This window comes from Haematobia irritans, chromosome 2, assembly GCF_050003625.1.
Source record: "Haematobia irritans isolate KBUSLIRL chromosome 2, ASM5000362v1, whole genome shotgun sequence".
NCBI lineage: Eukaryota > Metazoa > Arthropoda > Insecta > Diptera > Muscidae > Haematobia > Haematobia irritans.
In genome coordinates, this window is record NC_134398.1 from 80,519,651 (window position 1) to 80,539,675 (window position 20,025).

The following is a 20,025-nucleotide window of genomic DNA, read 5'->3' on the forward strand; positions in this document are numbered from 1 at the left end:
TATTTTTTATTGCAAAAATAACAATTTTGTAACAAAAAACTGGTATAAAAGTTTGAAATTTTGGAAGGAATTCAAAAACTCTAATAAAAGAAGAACGTGGAGTCGAGTATAAACATACATAAATAATTTTATAATATACACATACATTTATTTAGACGTGAACAGTTTTTTACTAGCATTTAACACCATTTTAAATGCATTTAAAACTTATCGTGTTTTGTACTTAATTTAATTTTTACCTTTAAGGTCGGCATTAAGTTGGCATTATCGCTCTAATTTTTTTGCTTTTTACTTTTCTTTAATAATTCATTTCAAAGAAAATAAACCTTTTCAATTGTTTTAGATGCAAAACTCGAACTTAATGCCCGCTTTTATATATGAAGGTCTCCGCCAACTCCTCTTGGACTACTTATTAATAAAGAGGAACTAAATTTTGTTTTTATACATTTTACTGTTTAATTTTTCACTACTTCCTCCTTTTTCATTTTACTGTCCCAACTCTAAAAAGAGTATAAGCCCTTTCGTTATTTTTATGAAGATTCCTTTGTAATTTTTGTATATTTTCCACATTTTTTTTTTTGGACTTACTCCGCATGCGTTCCGATTTCTTTTAACGAACCAAGAAAAAAATTGTGCCCATAATGCCAAAATGATAAACAAAACACATGTTCACACATACATAATATGCTGCTCTTAAGGCGAAAACACATGCTGTTTTTTTTCCAAATGTCTATTCTCTTGGTTCCAAATATCTATTCTCTTTACTCGGAATACTCATTCTAATATTCAAATTAAATAATATTTAGACTTTAGCATATCAAATTTTATGGCCTTGTCATAAAACAGTTTTCCGAAACAACATACAAGCGGTTTCACAGAAATTGCTCTCTTTTGATTCTCTCGCAGTGTTATGTTGATATCTTTCGTCAAACCTCCCGGTTTCCATCTCTATTTCCCTCTATACTCTCTCTCGCTCTATGAATAAAATATCTCAACATATATATGTTTACTCGAAATTTGTAAATTTATATATGTTTACATTCACACATATTATTTTTATGAAACATTCATGCCCCAAACATAATATATTCTAACATATTAACATATGTGTCCCAAACATTTAATGCTAGTATAGGAACATTACATGTTTGCACTTAAATATATTGTGTTTAAAAATTGTGCCCGAAACACATTTTGTTTATATCGGAACGTATGAAAAACATATTTTTCTAACAGTGTATGAAATACGATTTTAGAAATTTTTTTTCGGCAAGCAATACAGAGAAGACTCTTTAAAATTGTCACAAGAATGTCATAGAGATGAGGTCCCGTGAGACTCACAATAAAAAGAAATGGTAGAGAGCTTATCCCAACGATATTTTTCGATTATTTACTGTAGATGGACTCTTGTATAAAGCAAAAATTGCATATATAGATATATGCTTACAAATATAGAGTTTTATTTAATTTTAAATTGGATACACATAATGTTTAAATTGTTATGAGTATTGTAATGGCCCTGATGTGTGTCTCAAGCGTCCCGCTGGTACAAGGAACTAGTTTTGTTCCAGAATGTAACATAAACCCCAAAACATATTTTGCTTCAAGCAGATATATTTTCAGGATTGGTCCAAACAAAATATTGTTTGTATTGTTCAAACATATTATGTTTCACCTCAGGGCATACACTGGTAGTAAAAAATTTTAATGAAATTTTCTTTTTGTGGATATATTTGTAAGGCGCCAATTGATTACTTCCATTATTTTACTTGCAGCATACTCTCTAGGTCTCTCTTTCTAAACACATATATGTTTATAGGCTATTTCCAAATCAATATATGTTTGCATCTAAGCATTTTATATTTACAAACATTTTATGTCCCAAACATAATATGTTCTAACATATTAACATGTATGTCCCAAACATGTTATTTTAGTTTATGAACATTATATGCTTGCACTTAAAAATATTGTGTTAAAAAAAATTGAGTTCCAAACATTTTTACACCCAAACATATGAAAAACAGTCTTTTTCGTCCGTGTAGCTTTCGAACATGACAACCACTTGCATTTATACTACTCGTCAAGAGCTTTCATTTGATACCAAAAAATGTAGAGTTCAATTTACAATTTATCTTCACGCACATATAATCGAATACGTTTTATACGTTAGAGAAAATAAAACTGGGATTAATAGTTTTCTTAATCTTGATAGGCAAAAATGGATCTATCTACAAACCATAAATGTATGTTTGGAACATTTTAAGACGATATTGTGATAATATCAACTGAAAAATTACGGAAACTTCATCAGCGAAATTGCAATCAAATCTAAACAACGTAGTGAATTGGACCCTCAACAGCTGCATATAAAATGTTGTTTATGTTCCGATAGAAAATACTGATAAGTATCTCGGCATGACACTTTGAAATGGGAGGAACACGTAAAAATTTAAATGGTTAATTGGAAGAAATTCAAAAATATCAATCAACAATAAAATATTTGTTCATAACCAGATACTTAAACCTGTATGGCTTTACGGAGTCCAAATTTTGGGTTGCGCCACAAATAATGTCATCAACACAATACTGGTGTTCCAAAATAAAGTTAAGCGGAATATTGCCAAAGCTCCATGGTACATTAAAATCGGCGATCTGCAAAGAGACTTGGGAATTAGTACAGATAAAGAAGAAATTTGTATACCAAGCAGAAACACACAAAAAGTGGCATGAATATCATCATAACGGAAAATGAATACCATCTTAAGGGAACTTTGGGCAGGTTTATGACACATCTACTAGATGGGGTTTCGCGGCAAACTTAACTCGAAATTAGCCCATACCAATGTCAACAGCTTTAAAAAAAACTACTACTTATTCCAGGTGACTAGTCATAGTATTGGTTAAGTATTCTCATTGTAAATATGCTGAAATCAATAAAAAAACAGTTTTGTTGGCCAAAACGCTTTGGAGGGGTCCCTGCCGGATGGATACATATAACTGAATTATCATAGACCTCGTTATGTTACTATGCTTTGGAATCCAAGAAAAACAATAGTGTCTTTGCTAAAGATGCCCACAGTGACTCCGTTACCTTTTTTTTTTTGGTAAAAGTCGATACTGCCATTCGATTCTATTTTTGCACAGAAGACCATTTAATACAAATGTCGAAGATACAAAATCTATTTGTTAGTTTTTTTCTCGTTCGTTATGAAATTTTATTTATTCGTCATTAGTTAAATTGTCGCTTTTATTGTTTTAGTTTTCTATTTTTTTTTTTTTTTCTTTATATTATACATACATTCGAATATGAAAAAGCTATTTACTCATTGTTTAACATTTTACATTAAATCTGTTATTGCATTAAGATGCGTGGTGATAATAAAACATCGAGTGATTGCTAATAATAATAGTAGTTAGACGTATAATATTGCAGAATTACAGAATATTACAATTAAAAAATTACATTTAGAACAGCGAATGATTTTCTCTCAAATATTAAATTGGCACAATGTGGAATTGAGAAACTGAGATGGCGACTTACAACTTAAAGCAAAACAAATATTTGTATAATAAAAAAATATATATGTATAAATGTTTGAATCTATGTAAAGTTACATATATTTATTATTATAACACAAGAAAAAGTTGAAACGGATACACTGTAAAAATTGTATATAAGCATAAATTAGTTGAAGCAAAACAAAATGTTCATAAAGCAGATATAAAGTGGTTAATATAGTACCCCACTGTGGAGTACGTTTTTAGTTTTTTTTTTGTGTTTATCATAAACCGAGCTATATTTGTCCTCAAAAACATCCACACGTTTAAAACTCAACTCTACTTAAGGCAACTTTTTGTTTTTCAACTATATATTTCCAAATATTATAACTATTAGCCCGTGTGCAGGTGTGTGAATGTGAGGATACAAAAGATAATCCTGTATGCAAAAATTTCTACACTATACTAAATCGTGATTTAGATCTGGTCCAGATAGTTTTCATGCTAAATTATTATTGTGGCCGTTTTTTCATGTTTATATCCTAGGTGTCAGCAAGACGGTACTATCTATACCAGAAACAGTGGCGACAGCTTTAATCATTGTGGTTACTTGGTTAGCCGAAAATCTTTTCGAAACAAGTGTGGCAGTAGGGTTTGTCGTTTTGCTCCTTAAATGTACCCTTGTTGAGCTGTTTAAGGCAGAAGGCGCAAACAAAGTGTTCCGGATGGAATTTCTTAAACATGGCTGTTATACAACGACCGGTAATGGGTTTGGAACAGCCGGCACAAAGTGAACCACGTTTGGCATGGTAGTGAGTTTCGCAATAGGGCAAACCTTCATGATCGAAGAAAGATCCACCTTGGAAAGGTTGACGGCAATCCTGCAAAGGAGAGGAAAACAAAAAAATTAATAAACTTTACATTTTCTTCACTGGCAAAGTATTAAGTATATGAAAAATTTATTTATTTGTTTTATGTGGGCTTCACAAAATACAATTAATTTCTAGGAACAGATAATTTTAGAGTAGGTTTCAACTCAACAAAATACCACACATTTTTCCCACTAAAGGATTCCTTGTAATGAAATCCCATTCGAACAATCAAGGTCCGGAAAATATTGAAATATTATTCCAAAAAAAGTTGTCTATCAATTCTACTTGGGGGTGATAATCTACACACAAAAAAATATTTTTCTGATTCAATCACGAAATTAATTGATCCAATTAATTTTTTAATTGAAATATCTTCAATCACAGAAATGATAGTATCAATTAAAAAATTAATTGACAGTCAATTAAAAAATTAATTGATCCAATTAAAAACTTAATTGATACTATTAATTTGTGTGACTGATTTTTATTTCAATTAAAAAATTTGTTGAATCAATTAAATTTTTAATTGTATATTTTTTAAAACTCAATTAAGATTTTAATTGGAAAAATTTTCGTAAATTTTTTTCTCTGTGTAACAGACTTTTGCGTTCCCTGACAGATACACGAACAAATGTGGTGAATAGGACAGTATACAAAAATATATAACAACGTCTGCAAGTCAACTCGAAGCATGGTTGCTTGTCTGTACACCATAGACTTTTTCCTCTGCCATTATTTTGCATTTTTAATTTGTCTTTAATTTTTTCTTTGTTTTTTTTCGTTTTTAAACAACAAATTTTGTAAGAATATAAAATCCCGTACAACCTCACGTTTCTACACTTTACATTACTATCATCAATTTTAACGGGAGGGGTTGCTTGAAATTGATTTAGAAGAATAAATAAAGATTTTCCAAAATGCATCTTCTGTAACCAAAATGGAATAGAATATTTATATGGTAATAATTTTGTGTGATTACTAGGCCTTTTTACGGCGAATAGTAAAAAGGCACCCACTCTATGTATGACCAGGGCTGTGGAGCCGGAGTCGGAGTCTGACGATTTTGCTGGAGTCGGAGTCGTAAAAATTTTGCTCGACTCCGACTCCGGCTAAACCAAATTTTTTAAAACACTTCACATTTTTGTAACTAAGCAAGTTTTTACTCAAATTAATTTCCATTGCGTTATTCATTCGATCAATGTACAGCATGATAGTAAATGAAAATCAACTTCCAATTACGGCTATCTTTTTATGTTTCCTAGAATGTTCGACTAGCAGATGGGCTGAATCGATCCATTTTAATGCCCATATCAATTTATTTGAAATATTTCGAAGAATCGAAATTATTTCTTTAAATTTTATTTTAAGGCCATATACAAACATGTGGAATATTGACAGAAAAAATTTTTCAAAGTTGTTTTTTATAGAAAATTTTGTCAAAATGTTATTTCTATAAAAAGTTTTGTCAAAATTTTGTTTCTATAGCAAATTTTGTCAAAATTTTATTTCTATAAAAAATTTATTCAACATTTTATTACTATAGAAATATTTTTTTCTATAAAAAATTTATTCAAAATTTTATTTCTATAGAAAATTGAGTCAAAATTTTATTTCTATAGAAAATTGAGTCAAAATTTTGTTTCTATAGAATATGTTGCAAAATTTTATTTCTATTGATAATTTTATTTCTATAAAAATTTAAGTCAAAATTTTATTTCTATATAAAATTTTGTCAAAATTTTATAGTAATAGATTTTTTTCTCAAATGAGAAACGAACTTTGTTTGTCTAAAATTTCGTTTGGGAGGAAAAAATTATTTTTTTGCGTGTAGAAAATTTTATTTCTATAGAAAATTTAGTCAAAATTTTGTTTCTGTAGAATATTTTGCAGAATTTTATTTACTACACATTTATTGATAATTTTTATTGATAATTTTTATTGATAATTTTTATTGATAATTTTTTCAAAATTTTATTTCTATAAGAAAAAATTATCAAATTTTATAGCAAATTCTATAGCAAATTTTCTCAATTTTTTTTTCTTACTGATGCTCACTGATACTCACTGCTATAAAAAATGTATTCAAAATTTTATTACTATAGAAATATTTTTTTCTATATAAAATTTAGTCAAAATTTTATTTCTATAGAATATTTTGCAAAATTTTATTTCTATAGAAAATTTTGCAAAATTTCGTTTGTTACACAATTTTTTTTTATTGTATTTCTATTGATAATTCTTTCAAACTTTTATTTCTATAAAAAATTTTCCAAATTTTATTTCTATAAAAATTTTATTCAAAATTTTATTTCTATAGAAAATTTAGTCAAAATTTTGTTTCTGTAGAAAATTTTGCAAAATTTTATTTCTATTTTATGTATATATATATATATATATATATATATATATATATATATATATATATATATATATATATATATATATATATATATATATATATATATATATATATATATATATATATATATATATATATATATATATATATATATATATATATATATATATATATATATATATATATTTTATTTACTAGACAAAAATTTTTCCAAAATTGTATGCTCACTGATACTCACTGCTAAGTCGAAAACTTGTAGAAATGACTCAAGTTTTCAAATTTTTCAATGAATGTATCATAAATGCATTTTTGCGAAATTGTCTAAACAATTATAAATATTTCCCAAATATTGCCCGAGATTTTGTAAAAGTCTGATTTGAGATTTTATCAAAATTTAGATCTAAATACAAAGTTGTGTAGAGTATATTATAACCGGCCCGCCCGACTTTAGACTTTCCTTTCATTTTTATTTTTTGTTAAAATTGTGTTACGTCCCATAATTTTAGATTTAGATTTAAATTTTAAGTACATAGATTTTGTAGAAGTATATACAATTTTGTCTAAATCAATTCAGATTCAAATTGATGCATATGGGAATATAAACCTTTATATAGCTCGCAACAAATTTAAAGGATTTGAGATAGTATCAATAACTTTGGTCCCCAAATACATATACTGTTGGTATCTTCTCATATAATGATGGGTATTTATATCATTATTTTATTTATTAAACATTGCCCTAAATTTGAAATAAGAGTTCAATTGGCATCTAATGTGAAATTAAGACCTTTTTTTGCACACATAAATAAATACGATACTTTATATCGATCCACTTACGGTACCCCCACAATAGAACTACAAAGTAGTGGTATTAAAATGAGATTTAGTTATATTACCCGGAGTCGACTCCGGAGTCGGAGTCGAGCTGATGAAAAATGCTGGAGTCGGAGTCGAGCAAAATTGGCTCGACTCCACAGCCCTGTGTATGACCATTAATTTTTATTCAATAACAAGCGGTGTTCATTTATCGTGTAAAACATACACTGAAAGATAAGATTTCTTTTCTGAGGAACGATGCTTTAAACGAACGACTTTTGTGGCAAACAATATTTCTTTAAAGCAAATATAAACAGATTAGAGACTATCGTTGCATTGTTTATCATAAATTCCGTTTTATTTAATTTAAAAGAAACTATTTTAAAGAAAACGGAATTCCTTTACAGAGGAAAGACGAACAAAGATTGGAAATATTTTAATTTTAAATATTTTAGGAGAAATGAGAATTTCGTTCCGGAATAAAATATTTATCCCTAGGGTACAGTAAAAAGGTAATAGAAGAGACCGGAATTTTCACATAACTACGCAAAAATCGACATTTTGTCAAAAAAGTCGACTTTTGATATTAGTAAAACTTCACTAATCGACTTATAACGATAAAGTCGACATTGGGGAATATGAGGTAAATATTTCAATGGTATTTATAGACGATATCATTTATTTTAAAGTCGGCTATTTCGCATTTTCAAAAGTTGAAACCTCAAAAGATGAGTTTTCGAGTTTTTTTTTTTTAAGATCCGAAAAGGGTACTATTTTGACAATGCTCTCTTCTAAAATGTTCCATTCTTTTACTTGTACTGGACATAGGCTTTCGATTCTCCATAATTAATTTTTTTTTTTTTTGTAGAGACAAAATCCCCACAAAATTTTTCGTTTTCGTGGTTTTGCAATATTTTTATACCCTTCACCACTACTGTGGTACAGGGTATAATAAGTTTGTGCATTTGTATGCAACGCCAAGAAGGAAAATTCTGAGATCCATCGTTTAGTATACCGATCGTCTTAGAATTAAATTCTGAGTCGATTTACCGATGTCCGTCTGTCTGTCTGTCTGTCTGTCTGTCTGTCTGTCTGTCTGTCCGTCTGTCTGTCTGTCTGTCTGTCTGTCTGTCTGTCTGTCTGTTGATGTATTTTTGTGTGCAAAGTACAGCTCGCAGTTTTAGTCCGATTGTCCTAAAATTTGGTATAGGGTCCTGGTTCGGCTCAAAGACGATCCCTATTGATTTTGGAAAAAATCGGTTCAGATTTAGATATAGCTGCCATATATATTTTTCACCGATATGGTCATAATTGGCATGTATATCAACCGATCTTCCTCAAATTCCGTACATCCGAATATTTTATGAGTCTGGAAAAACTTGCCAAATATCATCCAAATCGGTTCAGATTTAGATATAGCTCCCATATATAGCTTTCGCCCGATTTACACTCAAATGACCACAGAGGCCAATTTTTTGCTCCGATTTAGTTGAAATTTTGCACAGGGAGTAGAATTAGCATTATAGCTATGTGTGCCAAATTTGGTTGAAATCGGTTCAGATTTAGATATAGCTCCCATATATAGCTTTCGCCCGATTTACACTCAAATGACCACAGAGGCCAATTTTTTGCTCCGATTTAGTTGAAATTTTGCACAGGGAGTAGAATTAGCATTATAGCTATGTGTGCCAAATTTGGTTGAAATCGGTTCAGATTTGGATATATCTCCCATATATAACTTTCGCCCGATTTACACTCATATGAACACAGAGGCCAATTTTTAACTCCGATTTAGTTGAAATTTTGCACAGGGAGTAGAATTAGCATTGTAGCTATGCGTGCCAAATTTCGTTGAAATCGGTTCAGATTTAGATATAACTCCTATATATATGTTTTTCTGATTTCGACAAAAATGGTCAAAATACCAACATTTTCCTTGTTAAATCACCTCTGCTTAGTCTAAAATTTGTAAAAATGACTCTAATTTTCTTAAACTTGTAATACATATATATCGAACGATAAATCATAAATAAACTTTTGCGAAGTTTCCTTAAAATTGCTTCAGATTTAAATGTTTCCCATATTTTTTACTAAAATTGTATTACACCCTAGTGCATTAGCCAACTTAAATTTTGAGTCTATAGATTTTGTAAAAGTCTATCAAATTCTGTCCAAATCGAGTGATATTTAAATGTATGTATTTGGGACCAACCTTTATATATAGCACCCAACACATTTGACAGATGTGATATGGTATCGAAAATTTAGATCTACAAAGTGGTGCAGGGTATAATATAGTCGGCCCCGCCCGACTTTAGACTTTCCTTACTAGTTTTTTTTTTTGTGTACGACCCGATATAATCATCTTGCAGTCTAAAGGGTTTTGCTCAAATCAATTTGACAAACATACATCTCCTCTGTTGGTTAAGCTACTCTTGCAGTTTAGTCAACGCATGGTTTTAAGCTGAAATCAAAGCAATAACGAATCCAACAGTGACAATTGAAGAAAACATTTTACAAGAAAAGAAGAGAAGAAAGTATTAATCCTTTGGGTGTAGTAAAAGAGACCGGCATTTTGTCATAAGACCGCGAAAATAGTTTTTTGTCAAAAAACAAATCCGAGATGTCGGCGTCGACTTTTTGTAATTTTCAAATTCGACTAATCGACTTTTGATCCCATTCGTGTCGTAGATTTTCTCGATATCGTTAATCATTGACAGGCCTAAAGTGCAATAACACAAGGGAATAATGGTTTGTTGACTAAGAACTAAATATTGTTTTTAAATTTTCAAAGTAGTTTTAGAAAAATCGAGCTGATAGAAAAAAACAAGTGTATATTAGGATTCAGCGACCTCAAATTAGTAAAAATTTGCTATAAATTTCAAATCAACACAAAAAAGTTCAATTTTGTCCCATTGTGTAATTAAACAAATAAAAAAAAAACACTGAAATCAACTGAAATAATGTTTGATTACTATCCAAAAGTTTTCCCTTTATGTGATATGGACTAAAAACATTCAACGAAAATATCCCACTGTTATACCTCATTTGCTGAATACTGTATTCTAAAAGAGGGATGAGTTCAGTACAATTAGCTGCTGATGACACAAATTAGAAATAATACTAATATACTATTCTCATCGCCACACTAAATGCTACATGACCTAACAAGATTTTCAAAAAAATGTTACGGCATATATACATTTCAAATTTATTGATACTTAGCCATAACTAAACCTAAAGGTTAAAAACAATATTTCGGAGGAAACAACTATTGTAGTTGAAGATGGGATAAGAAAATTATCTATGGTGTAGTTTAAATTACACCCGACATGAACTTGATCATAATTTTGCTACAAATTCTTCTTAGTGCTCCCTAAAATCTATTTTTAAGTGTTTCTATTCAATATTGAATGAAAATTCAATACTGCCCAGAGCACAAATTTTTATATGAAAATGATCATGAATTTGACCTTTCAAGTCAATTGTGTTAAAAAATGTGTTTATGACATTTTGGATTTACTATTATATTTTATGATCAGACTAACAAGTACTATACACATTGCTAATGAATTCATAACAGCAGCAGCAATTGCGTCTTATATATATTGTAGAGAAACATTATTTTCTTTAATGGATGGCAAGGAGAATGGAACAATTGTAAGCAATACATCAGGGCACTCACTGATTCCCAAATGAAATTCAACAAAATGAAATTCAAAACAAATGGCATTAAAGACAGATTGACGACTCAAACTAAAAAACATTAAAATTTTGATAGTGATGAATTACCACCTGATAATGACCATGAAAAAGACTAAGTTCAGAGAAACGAATAAAAAACAAAACGGTGGAACCGACTATACACTAAAAACAATAAGATTATGCATTCTACATATTTGGACACAAAATTAAGAAATTTTAATTAAAAGAAATTTTATAATTTTTGTCCTATTTTTTCATTAAATTTAGGGTACGAATCTTTGAAATAAGTCGTATGTCTTAAAAGTAATGCAAATTTTCATTTTACTTTCATTCCTTACTTTGTAGTATTTTTAAATTGACATTTAACTTAGCTTTGGTAAGATATAGCGAAAAAGTACGAACATTTGATAAATGATATATGTTTCCTAATTTTAAGATTATAGAGCATATTTACTATATATAGACTCCTAAAAAATGTGTTTTATTCATGACACTTATTTTAAAGTTAATTTAATACCAAAATCCTTATGGTAAAATTGTGGGATCCAAATAAACCTATGAATTAATCGTATTTTCTAGTTATATTTGGCATATTTTCCCATGAAGCTTATCATTTTAGCCGCAAAAGATCGGTACTACCCAGCCAAATGAAGATTCCAAAAAAGTAGTTTGGATCCCCAACTTGACATAACATTCTAACAATTTCTTGAGATGTTCTTCATTAGTATGAATGGAAAAATAAAGAACACATGTTCAAATCTCACCAGCGGTAATTTTTTACCAAATATTTTTTGAAAAGATCGTTTTTCATGTTGTACATCGCATTTGAGGTATATTTTAGTAGAAATATATTTTTTCCATTTAAATTAAAAAATTTGAAATTTTTAGTAATTTGCAAAACCTTCTTAAATGAACTTCCATGGAAGTGAAAAAGTCAAAAGACAGGTTCACATCCCGGCAGGGTTTGAAAATTTAAGTTTTATTTTTATTATTTCTTTACATTTTTGTTGATTTTCTATTTTTTGGCGACATTTAATAGTCCAAAATTAAAATTTTGGCTTTAAACCGCAAAATAGCATTTAAAGCCATCCGTTAAAGCGTTCTATCGGAAGTGGAAAATTGATTGAGGAGCCCGGGATGTTCTTAGAAACGAAATGTTTGTGGAACCAGTTCCATTTTTTGTTTGCTGGGCATGTTCGGTTTCCACAAGGAAATTTTTCATGGTTACTTTATTAAAATAATTAATTGGAGAGTATATAATTTTATTCAGTTGATGCGTACGGTCTTCTTCGTCTAGATTTTGTCAAGATTTAATAGTAATTTGTTGTTTTTCATTTATATTTTTAATTATTTCAAACCGCGAAAATAAAGTGAATTTCAACTCGAAAACCGAACAAGTACCGGCCTTAAAATTAGCATACAATTTTCATTACCCAATTTTGATTTCTTCAAAATGGCTCGTGATATTGGTCTCAATATGGTAATATCGAATGATACCTGCAAGGGGATTGAATCTGAACCGATACGTACGGTATCGCTAGTCAATGGATACAAGTTACCAATTTTTGTTATAGGCAAATTTTCGTGCAGATCAAATTCATTATACCCTGAAGATCTCATAGTGGCGTATGTCATAATAACGCTATGACGTCTACCAAAATGTATCAAATCATGTACATACTATATGAAGCACTCCAAAAAAGAAACAAGAACTATAAACAATATTGTAAAATTTTCTCAATATAAAATATGTATATTAAAAATATACATAGATATGATGTAATTTTCTATTTATATATTGTTGTTGTATAAATAAACAAAACAAAAACGCCCACAAAAATACACATACCGGCGGAATCATCTGCCAAGTGCAAGGACGCACTCAGGAAAAGCGAGTAGTGACCATATAAGAGGCCATATCTCAAGCAAGACGTCTAATTGAAAGACCTTTTGCCAAAGACAAGGCCTCAATTATCATAGTCTAGGGCTACATAAATTGGGTGTACATGTGGTTTTTGTTTTGTTTATATATTTTTTATATTTTGTTTTGTTTTGTTTGTTATTTTTTTTTGTTTTCATTTTTTTTTTATTTTATTTACAAATAAATAAAATTACAATATTGTTTATAGTTTAATTAATTAATAAAAAAAATATAATATGATTATGTTCCTATTCTTAAGCCTAATTTATAAAACTGTATCATATGTTAGTTTAATTTTTTTAGAAGACTTCATCAAGTTCTGATTGTAGCACAAAATAAATTTGGGGCGGAGGACGGTCATAGAAAGTGTAACAAAAGACACTTCATAACATGGGGGAAGGGGGACATCATCATTTCCCTGTCATACAAGAGGTCAATTCTCCGCAAAGAATCGGCACAAAAGCATGACGGGTATCTTTTTTAGGTTGGGTTTTGATATGGGCGGCAGTAGATGCCTGCCTGCTTATTTCTTGGTTGAACTCGATAAATGTTTTCAAGATGTTTTTCAGAAAATAGAATTTCAAAGTATTTGCTTTCGCTCTCTCTTTCTCCGAACGTTTTCATAAAATTTGACAATTTTGTGTAGGCGCGAGCGCTATCATGCATTGTTGTTATTATGTTGTTTCTGCAGTGTTAAAAGTTTCATTTTCGTGTGCTTCTAATGTTTATGGTGTGTATGTTTTTTTTTTTAATCTTTTCACTTTCAAAAATAATCGAAAAGTTCCAACAAAAATAGAAGACCATTTCGACAAGATTTGTGGTTTGTTTTTGATTTTTTAAAAACCAAAAACAAACACGATCCAAATTGAAAATTTCCGATAGCGATAAAGAAGAGAAAACAATGAAATTCTATTTTGGATATTTATTCCTCCTCGTCGACACCCACACAGGTTGGACAGACGGGTTTGCCTTCCATGGCATAGAACGATTTACCTCTAACTGCTTTTTTGCAATCCTACAAAAGAATTGAAATGAAATAAATACAAAAGTTCGTACAATACACTCTAAGGGGCGGAGAGAGTTGATCATTAAAAACAGACAAACGGCATAGTTTTAATTTGTGTCGAATTGTAACTAGACTTACCCTGCAGACAAAGCAGTCAGGATGCCATTGCGAGTTCAAAGCAGAAATGTAATTTTCCATGATAGCGCGATTGCAGCCATTGCATTTGGGAGCAAACATATCAAAGTAATCGTTGCGGCAATATGGTTTGCCATCACGTTCATGGAAACCATCTTCACCAAATTGTTGACCACACTGGGCACAGAAGAAATGTTCAGTGTGCCATGTCTTGTCTAAAGCTGTTACACATTTCTGTAAAAAGAATGAATGGAAAAAGGCAATTTATCAATGGAGCCTTCTAATGCCAATCTTGTGCGTTCTTACATCCAAAATGGCACCATTACAGTAGGCACAACGGGGACTGAAAAGGTTATGGTAGTCCTTTTCGCAATAGGGGAAACCATCGCGTTCAAAGAAGTTGCGTGTGCCCAATTCTTCGTTGCAGTGGTTGCAAGTGAAGTGCTCTGGATGCCAAGTCTTGCCCAAGGCAGTGATAACTTGACCCACAATTGGCTTTTCGCAAGCGTTGCAGCAGCCTTTCTGTACAGTATTGACACCTTGGCGATTCATATTGGCTTGTAAGCTTCCTAGCATAGAATCCAACTGATCCGGTTGATTGTCTTCTACTATGGTAGAAGTGGTGGTTTCAGTTATAGTCTGAGTTAAATGTGAAGTGCCCTTGTTTGGTTTGGCGTAGTCCGTAATCGTCTGGTGATAGTGATTGGAGCCGTTATTCACCTAAAATACAAAACAATATATTATAAATAGGTAAATTATTATTAATAATAGCAATTGACATATATATTTTTTTAATTTCTTTTTCATGACGCGAATTAAATATCCTAATTTGCCTTACGTTGGTTTCCTGACCGATCCGAAACGTTTGATGAAAATTCTCAAACTGAAAATACTTTTATGTAGTTCTGGTCTCAAAAACTTTTTCAATATTCAAACTGGCCACATCGTCATCTTCGTGCTTGCCTTTTCGGCCAATGTCTGTTTACACGACGGTCGTGTGCACAAAAGTCCGTTTCGGCTACTTTGAAATATAAAATTTTCACACACATTTCAAAGAAAATTAAAAGAAAAAACAACAACAACAAAAGAAACCGTCCAAACTTTGTGTTCTTTGCACACGACGTTTGTCTATGTTTGCGGTCGTAGACGTAGTCCATCCATTCCTCCGTCCGTCTGTCCATACATTCATCTATCCATTGGACGCTGTTACGCCGTTTCAGTTGCCTCTGTATCTATTATTGCCAAAAATATATGAAAAATTTTCCGATTCCGATGGATATACCAACACATATGTTCTTAGCGATCGTAGCCGGCACAACCCTCGTTCTCTTCGCGCTTCGTACCACGAAATTCATATAGTGTTTGGGCAGACGTACGCATTTTCTTTCTTTTTCCTCGCTATTGGCTGCTGTGTAGGTGAAAGAAATTTTCCTTTTTTTGTTTGTTTGCGGAAAATTCGCCAAGAATTTGTATGTACTCCCAATTCGGTTCTTTGGTTCGTTAATAAGAAAATTGGATTAGTGTGTTTGTGTGCGATTGTGTGTTTAGCCTAATTAGAAGAAATTGGGTTTCGTGGGGAACATCAAAAATAAAAAGGAACTAAGTTCATTAAAGTGTTGTTTTGGAGAACACTGCGGGTGTTGTTATCAAAATTTTACAATATTCAAAAGCGTGTGACGAATGTTGTTACAAAAGAATGTTGGTTTGGATGGATTTTAGTTATACCCATTTAAGGATATTTGGAGAGCAAAACAAAAAAACTGGACTCTACAAGGAGAATATCAGTAGCATGAAAATTGAATTGACAATTAATATGGACAACAATGTGAAAGTGCCCACGTTAATATTTCAATGACAGGTGGCTTTTGTATTCTATATAGGAAGGAGGAAAGAAACTGAAGACATAGAGATTTTTTTTAATATGGCTTTTTACCCGGAAATCATACATAATTTTTTGTTGTTTATTTGTTATAGTATTGTGGTGGCTATGCATCAATAGAACTTCAATCTATTCTGTAGTTTGTGAGAAAGCTATCAAGTGATTATGTTTTTTTTTTTAAATTCAAATTTAAAAGGCAGACATCTCCTAGACATTTTTGTTGTTTTGAATTTGGTCATAATAAAAAAATTTGGGAAACTATCAAAAAAGTTATTGACATTTTGCTTATTTTGGATATACTCAAGAAATACCATGTTTGAAATAAAGACATTAATACCTAAAAAAGTTCACAATTGTTGCGAGACGTTTGCTATAGTATAACATTAAAATTAACTTCTCATAAGTGGACATTTCCAGACAAAATTGAGGCGACCAGTCATGGTGGACAGCCAATTGCACTTCTGAGAGATTTCACTGTAAACACAGCGCTTATTATTGATGTGAATTGACTGTAGAAACTGTTTATTGTGTAAAATTCGAGAAAAACATGGTCACAGACTAATGGATGTCGAATTTAAAATCCAGAAAACCTCGTATCAAAAAAAAAAAAAAAAAAGACCAATCTATCCTGCTCGCCTTTAATCAATGCCAGCTTCAATCGAACATTAACGAAGCGGTGGTTTATGCCCTCTCAGTAATGCTGGTCCTTAGTGTTTCAAAGCTCCTCTAAGTGATTTCACCGAAATTTGAAGCTCCGTTTGGACTAAACATGGAATCAGGCATTATAGAAGGGAGAAGTTAATCGCAGTGGTGAAATGCCGGACTGTGGAACTAATTCTATGATTTCTGGGCCATATAAAGGCTAAAAAAGACTAAAAGCAAAAAGAATATTTAGATCTACACGAACTTTAATTTCGCTCGATCGATTTGGAAAAACATTAAGTCGATTAGTCAAAATAGAACCCCATTCGAATTTTTGACCAAAAGTGAAACCCATGGCTGATACAGCAGACAATCTATAACCTACAACATCTTCTGTTTTTTAACCTAAAGGTTCATTAATTATTTTTTTTTTTAACACAATAACAATAAAAGTTTTAAATCCTATAAAATGTTGACGGCACTTCGAAGAGGTTTAAACATTTTTTTGGTTTATAAGCCAAAATTATTTAAAGAAATATTTTGTTAGTCACTCATTTTTCTCCAACTAAGCAAACTTACGGCCATGTAGCTCAGTTAGGCTTTAACTGTCAGTTAACAGAAAATAAACTGTCAATATCTTCTTTTCGGTTAACTTTAAATGAAAAAATTTCAACAGTTAAGTTCTTAACTGACATATGGAATATATAGGCGTGGTAATAGATATGTCCATAGTTCCGGTCAAAAGTTCGCTAGCTAACGCAGCACTAACGGAGCTTCATGAAAATAGGGGTTAATTAACTTAATAGATAAACTGTCCCAAAACAGTCTACTTTACTAAAAAATCCATGAGAAACTTGATTACTAAAAAACATTTTCAAATTTGTAGGATAAAAAAACAATAAAAAACAATCAATTACTGGTAAAAATATCTGGTAAATTAAGCAGCGAAGTCGGCGACATTGTCAGGAATAGAAATGATTTGAAATAGGTCTTAGTTCTTGCTCGATTTCGATTACACAGCCTGGAACCATTACAGCCCAGCAAAAACTCTCATTACCTGGTAATCTTGTAGGTAAGCCTATTTAAAAATTAATAACCACTTATTAATTGGCATCGCTTCAGATTACATTTACATACGCATGTCCTAGAAGGAAAGTACTTCTCCCCAGGCATACTTTAGGCCATAAAATAAGTAGTGCATTCAAAGCATATAATCACCTAATATGTAATGACTTATTCGTAGATACACCAAAGCTAGCAAAATAGCCACTTATTGTCTCAGGCAACCAAATCTCGAAAATATTGATTTCTATCGCCGATTACAATGGATCAAAATATGGCGAGTGATGCTGTAATAGAAGAACTACTTGACTAGAAACGAATATTGTATAAACAAAAAATCTAATAAATAATCTAAATAAGATGCAAATTAATTTCACACTTAAAATAGAAATAAATGTAGGTTGTTTAAGGGAGTTGGATTCGTGAATTACGTTATAATATATGCAATAGCCAATTCACATAAGGTTCGAAATCTACTAAAAGTGGATTTTAAGTCTCTTTTTCATTTGAAATTTAGTTTAAGCGCATTTTGGAAGTGTAATGTGAATGAGGTATAAAAAAGCATTTAATTAAAACATAATATGATAATGTCATTAAACACAATTATTATGAAATATTTGTGACAAAAATTTCTTAAGGGAAAATTTTTCAGAATTACCGTTACATTACATATTCTTTTTAATTTTTTATGTAAGTGCTCGATTATGTGAATAATTATACCTAATGGTACCATCATTTATTCTATTTTATTAATTCGTTAACTACAACTGCCTAAAAATTTGAGAATAACAATTCGAAAATTACCGAGAAGTATTTATTTTTGTCATTACAAGTTAGTCATTATAACTCGCTGCAATGTAATGCAACGTGTAATGACAGCTTTACTCCTGGTAATGCCAATTGTAATGAGATGTGGTTACCTAGTTTTTGCTGGGAGTTTCAATATGTACACAACAAATTCAATTCCGCTCAATCAATTCGAATGGCTATTAGATTATGAAAACACATTCATCAAAAGAAATTTGTTCCAATATTTCCGTAAATATACTAATTTGGGATGTAGTGAATCATTCTGTTTTTTTTTGATTCCGAAGGTCACGTGCACACGCCGCGGCATTCGATTTCATTGCGAATAGCAAGGCTATGCAAACTCTGCTTATTCAACGCACCTGTTGAAATAAGTTTTCATGAACCATGAATGAATTGACGAATTGAATGCAAAAGAACAATGTTTCAAGGAAACTGGGCTGTTCCAAAATTTCAATTCAATAGTGATTGAAGTGCATTGAAATATTACACTTGAAATCCAAAAACTTTTGCAAAGCAAGATATGTGTTATTTTATGTGCAGAATTAGAACCTTTATTGGTTTGGCATGTGGAAAATATTCCTATACTAAAAACTAATGTCTCGGACAGGGCTGTGGAGTCGGAGCCGGAATCGGAGTCAGAAGATTTTGCTGGAGTCGGAGCCGGAGTCGTATAAATTTTGCTCGACTCCGACTCCGGCGAAACAAAATTTGAAAAACACTTCATATCTTTGTAACTAAAGAAATATTTCGACAAATTAGGTTCGACTGGGGGTTTTAATCGAACAAGTTATATGGGTGAAATTTCACGGTGATATAAAGAGTAGGTTATACTAGAACATGGGCTGAATTTATCAATTGAATAACATATCGATTTTTAACCCTATATCAAAAGATAAAGGTACAATTTTAAGGCAATATAGCAGTATAACCTAATATTCTGAATTTTTGTCAGGCATGACGAGTTCGAAGATGGGTCATAAAGGACAATTTTGTGATATAGCACCCATCTCCGATTTGTTTTAAGAATTTTTTCCCAGTCTAAAATTTTCATAAGATTTGTCAGAAATTTTGAGTTATTTGAGATCCATAAATAAATGCGGAAATTTCCCGTCGGCGCAAATTTTGTATATGGAGATAATTACTTGAGAAATCTCCATATACACCCGATGTCCTTGGAAGCTGTAATTTTTAATTAAACCTTTGCCAACGTACCATCTGACGCGGTCTTTTGGGAGAACGTTTGTTTCATCAAAGCCACTCGAAATTCTTTACATTAAATTAATGGCCTGTAATGTCCATAACTGATAGACCATTTAT

The 20,025-nt window shown here is 31.0% G+C and overlaps 1 protein-coding gene across 8 annotated transcripts in view; it reads right to left on the reverse strand.

Moving 5' to 3' along the window:
• Window positions 1-3,591: 3,591 nt before the first annotated feature.
• The window catches only part of Pax (paxillin), a 104,726-nt gene continuing 88,292 nt past the window's right edge, over window positions 3,592-20,025 (reverse strand). For 6 of the 8 annotated variants that reach the window (XM_075295390.1, XM_075295385.1, XM_075295386.1 and 3 more), the window contains 3 exons: window positions 14,622-15,035; window positions 14,319-14,549; window positions 3,592-4,382 (listed from right to left, as the gene is read on the reverse strand). In XM_075295390.1, coding sequence (XP_075151505.1) covers window positions 4,116-4,382; window positions 14,319-14,549; window positions 14,622-15,035 — 912 coding nt within the window. In that variant the 3' untranslated portion in view covers window positions 3,592-4,115. Of the gene's footprint in view, window positions 4,383-13,260; window positions 14,190-14,318; window positions 14,550-14,621; window positions 15,036-15,153; window positions 15,311-20,025 lie in introns of those variants that run through there. The other 2 variants (XM_075295393.1, XM_075295392.1) reach the window with 2 other exon arrangements.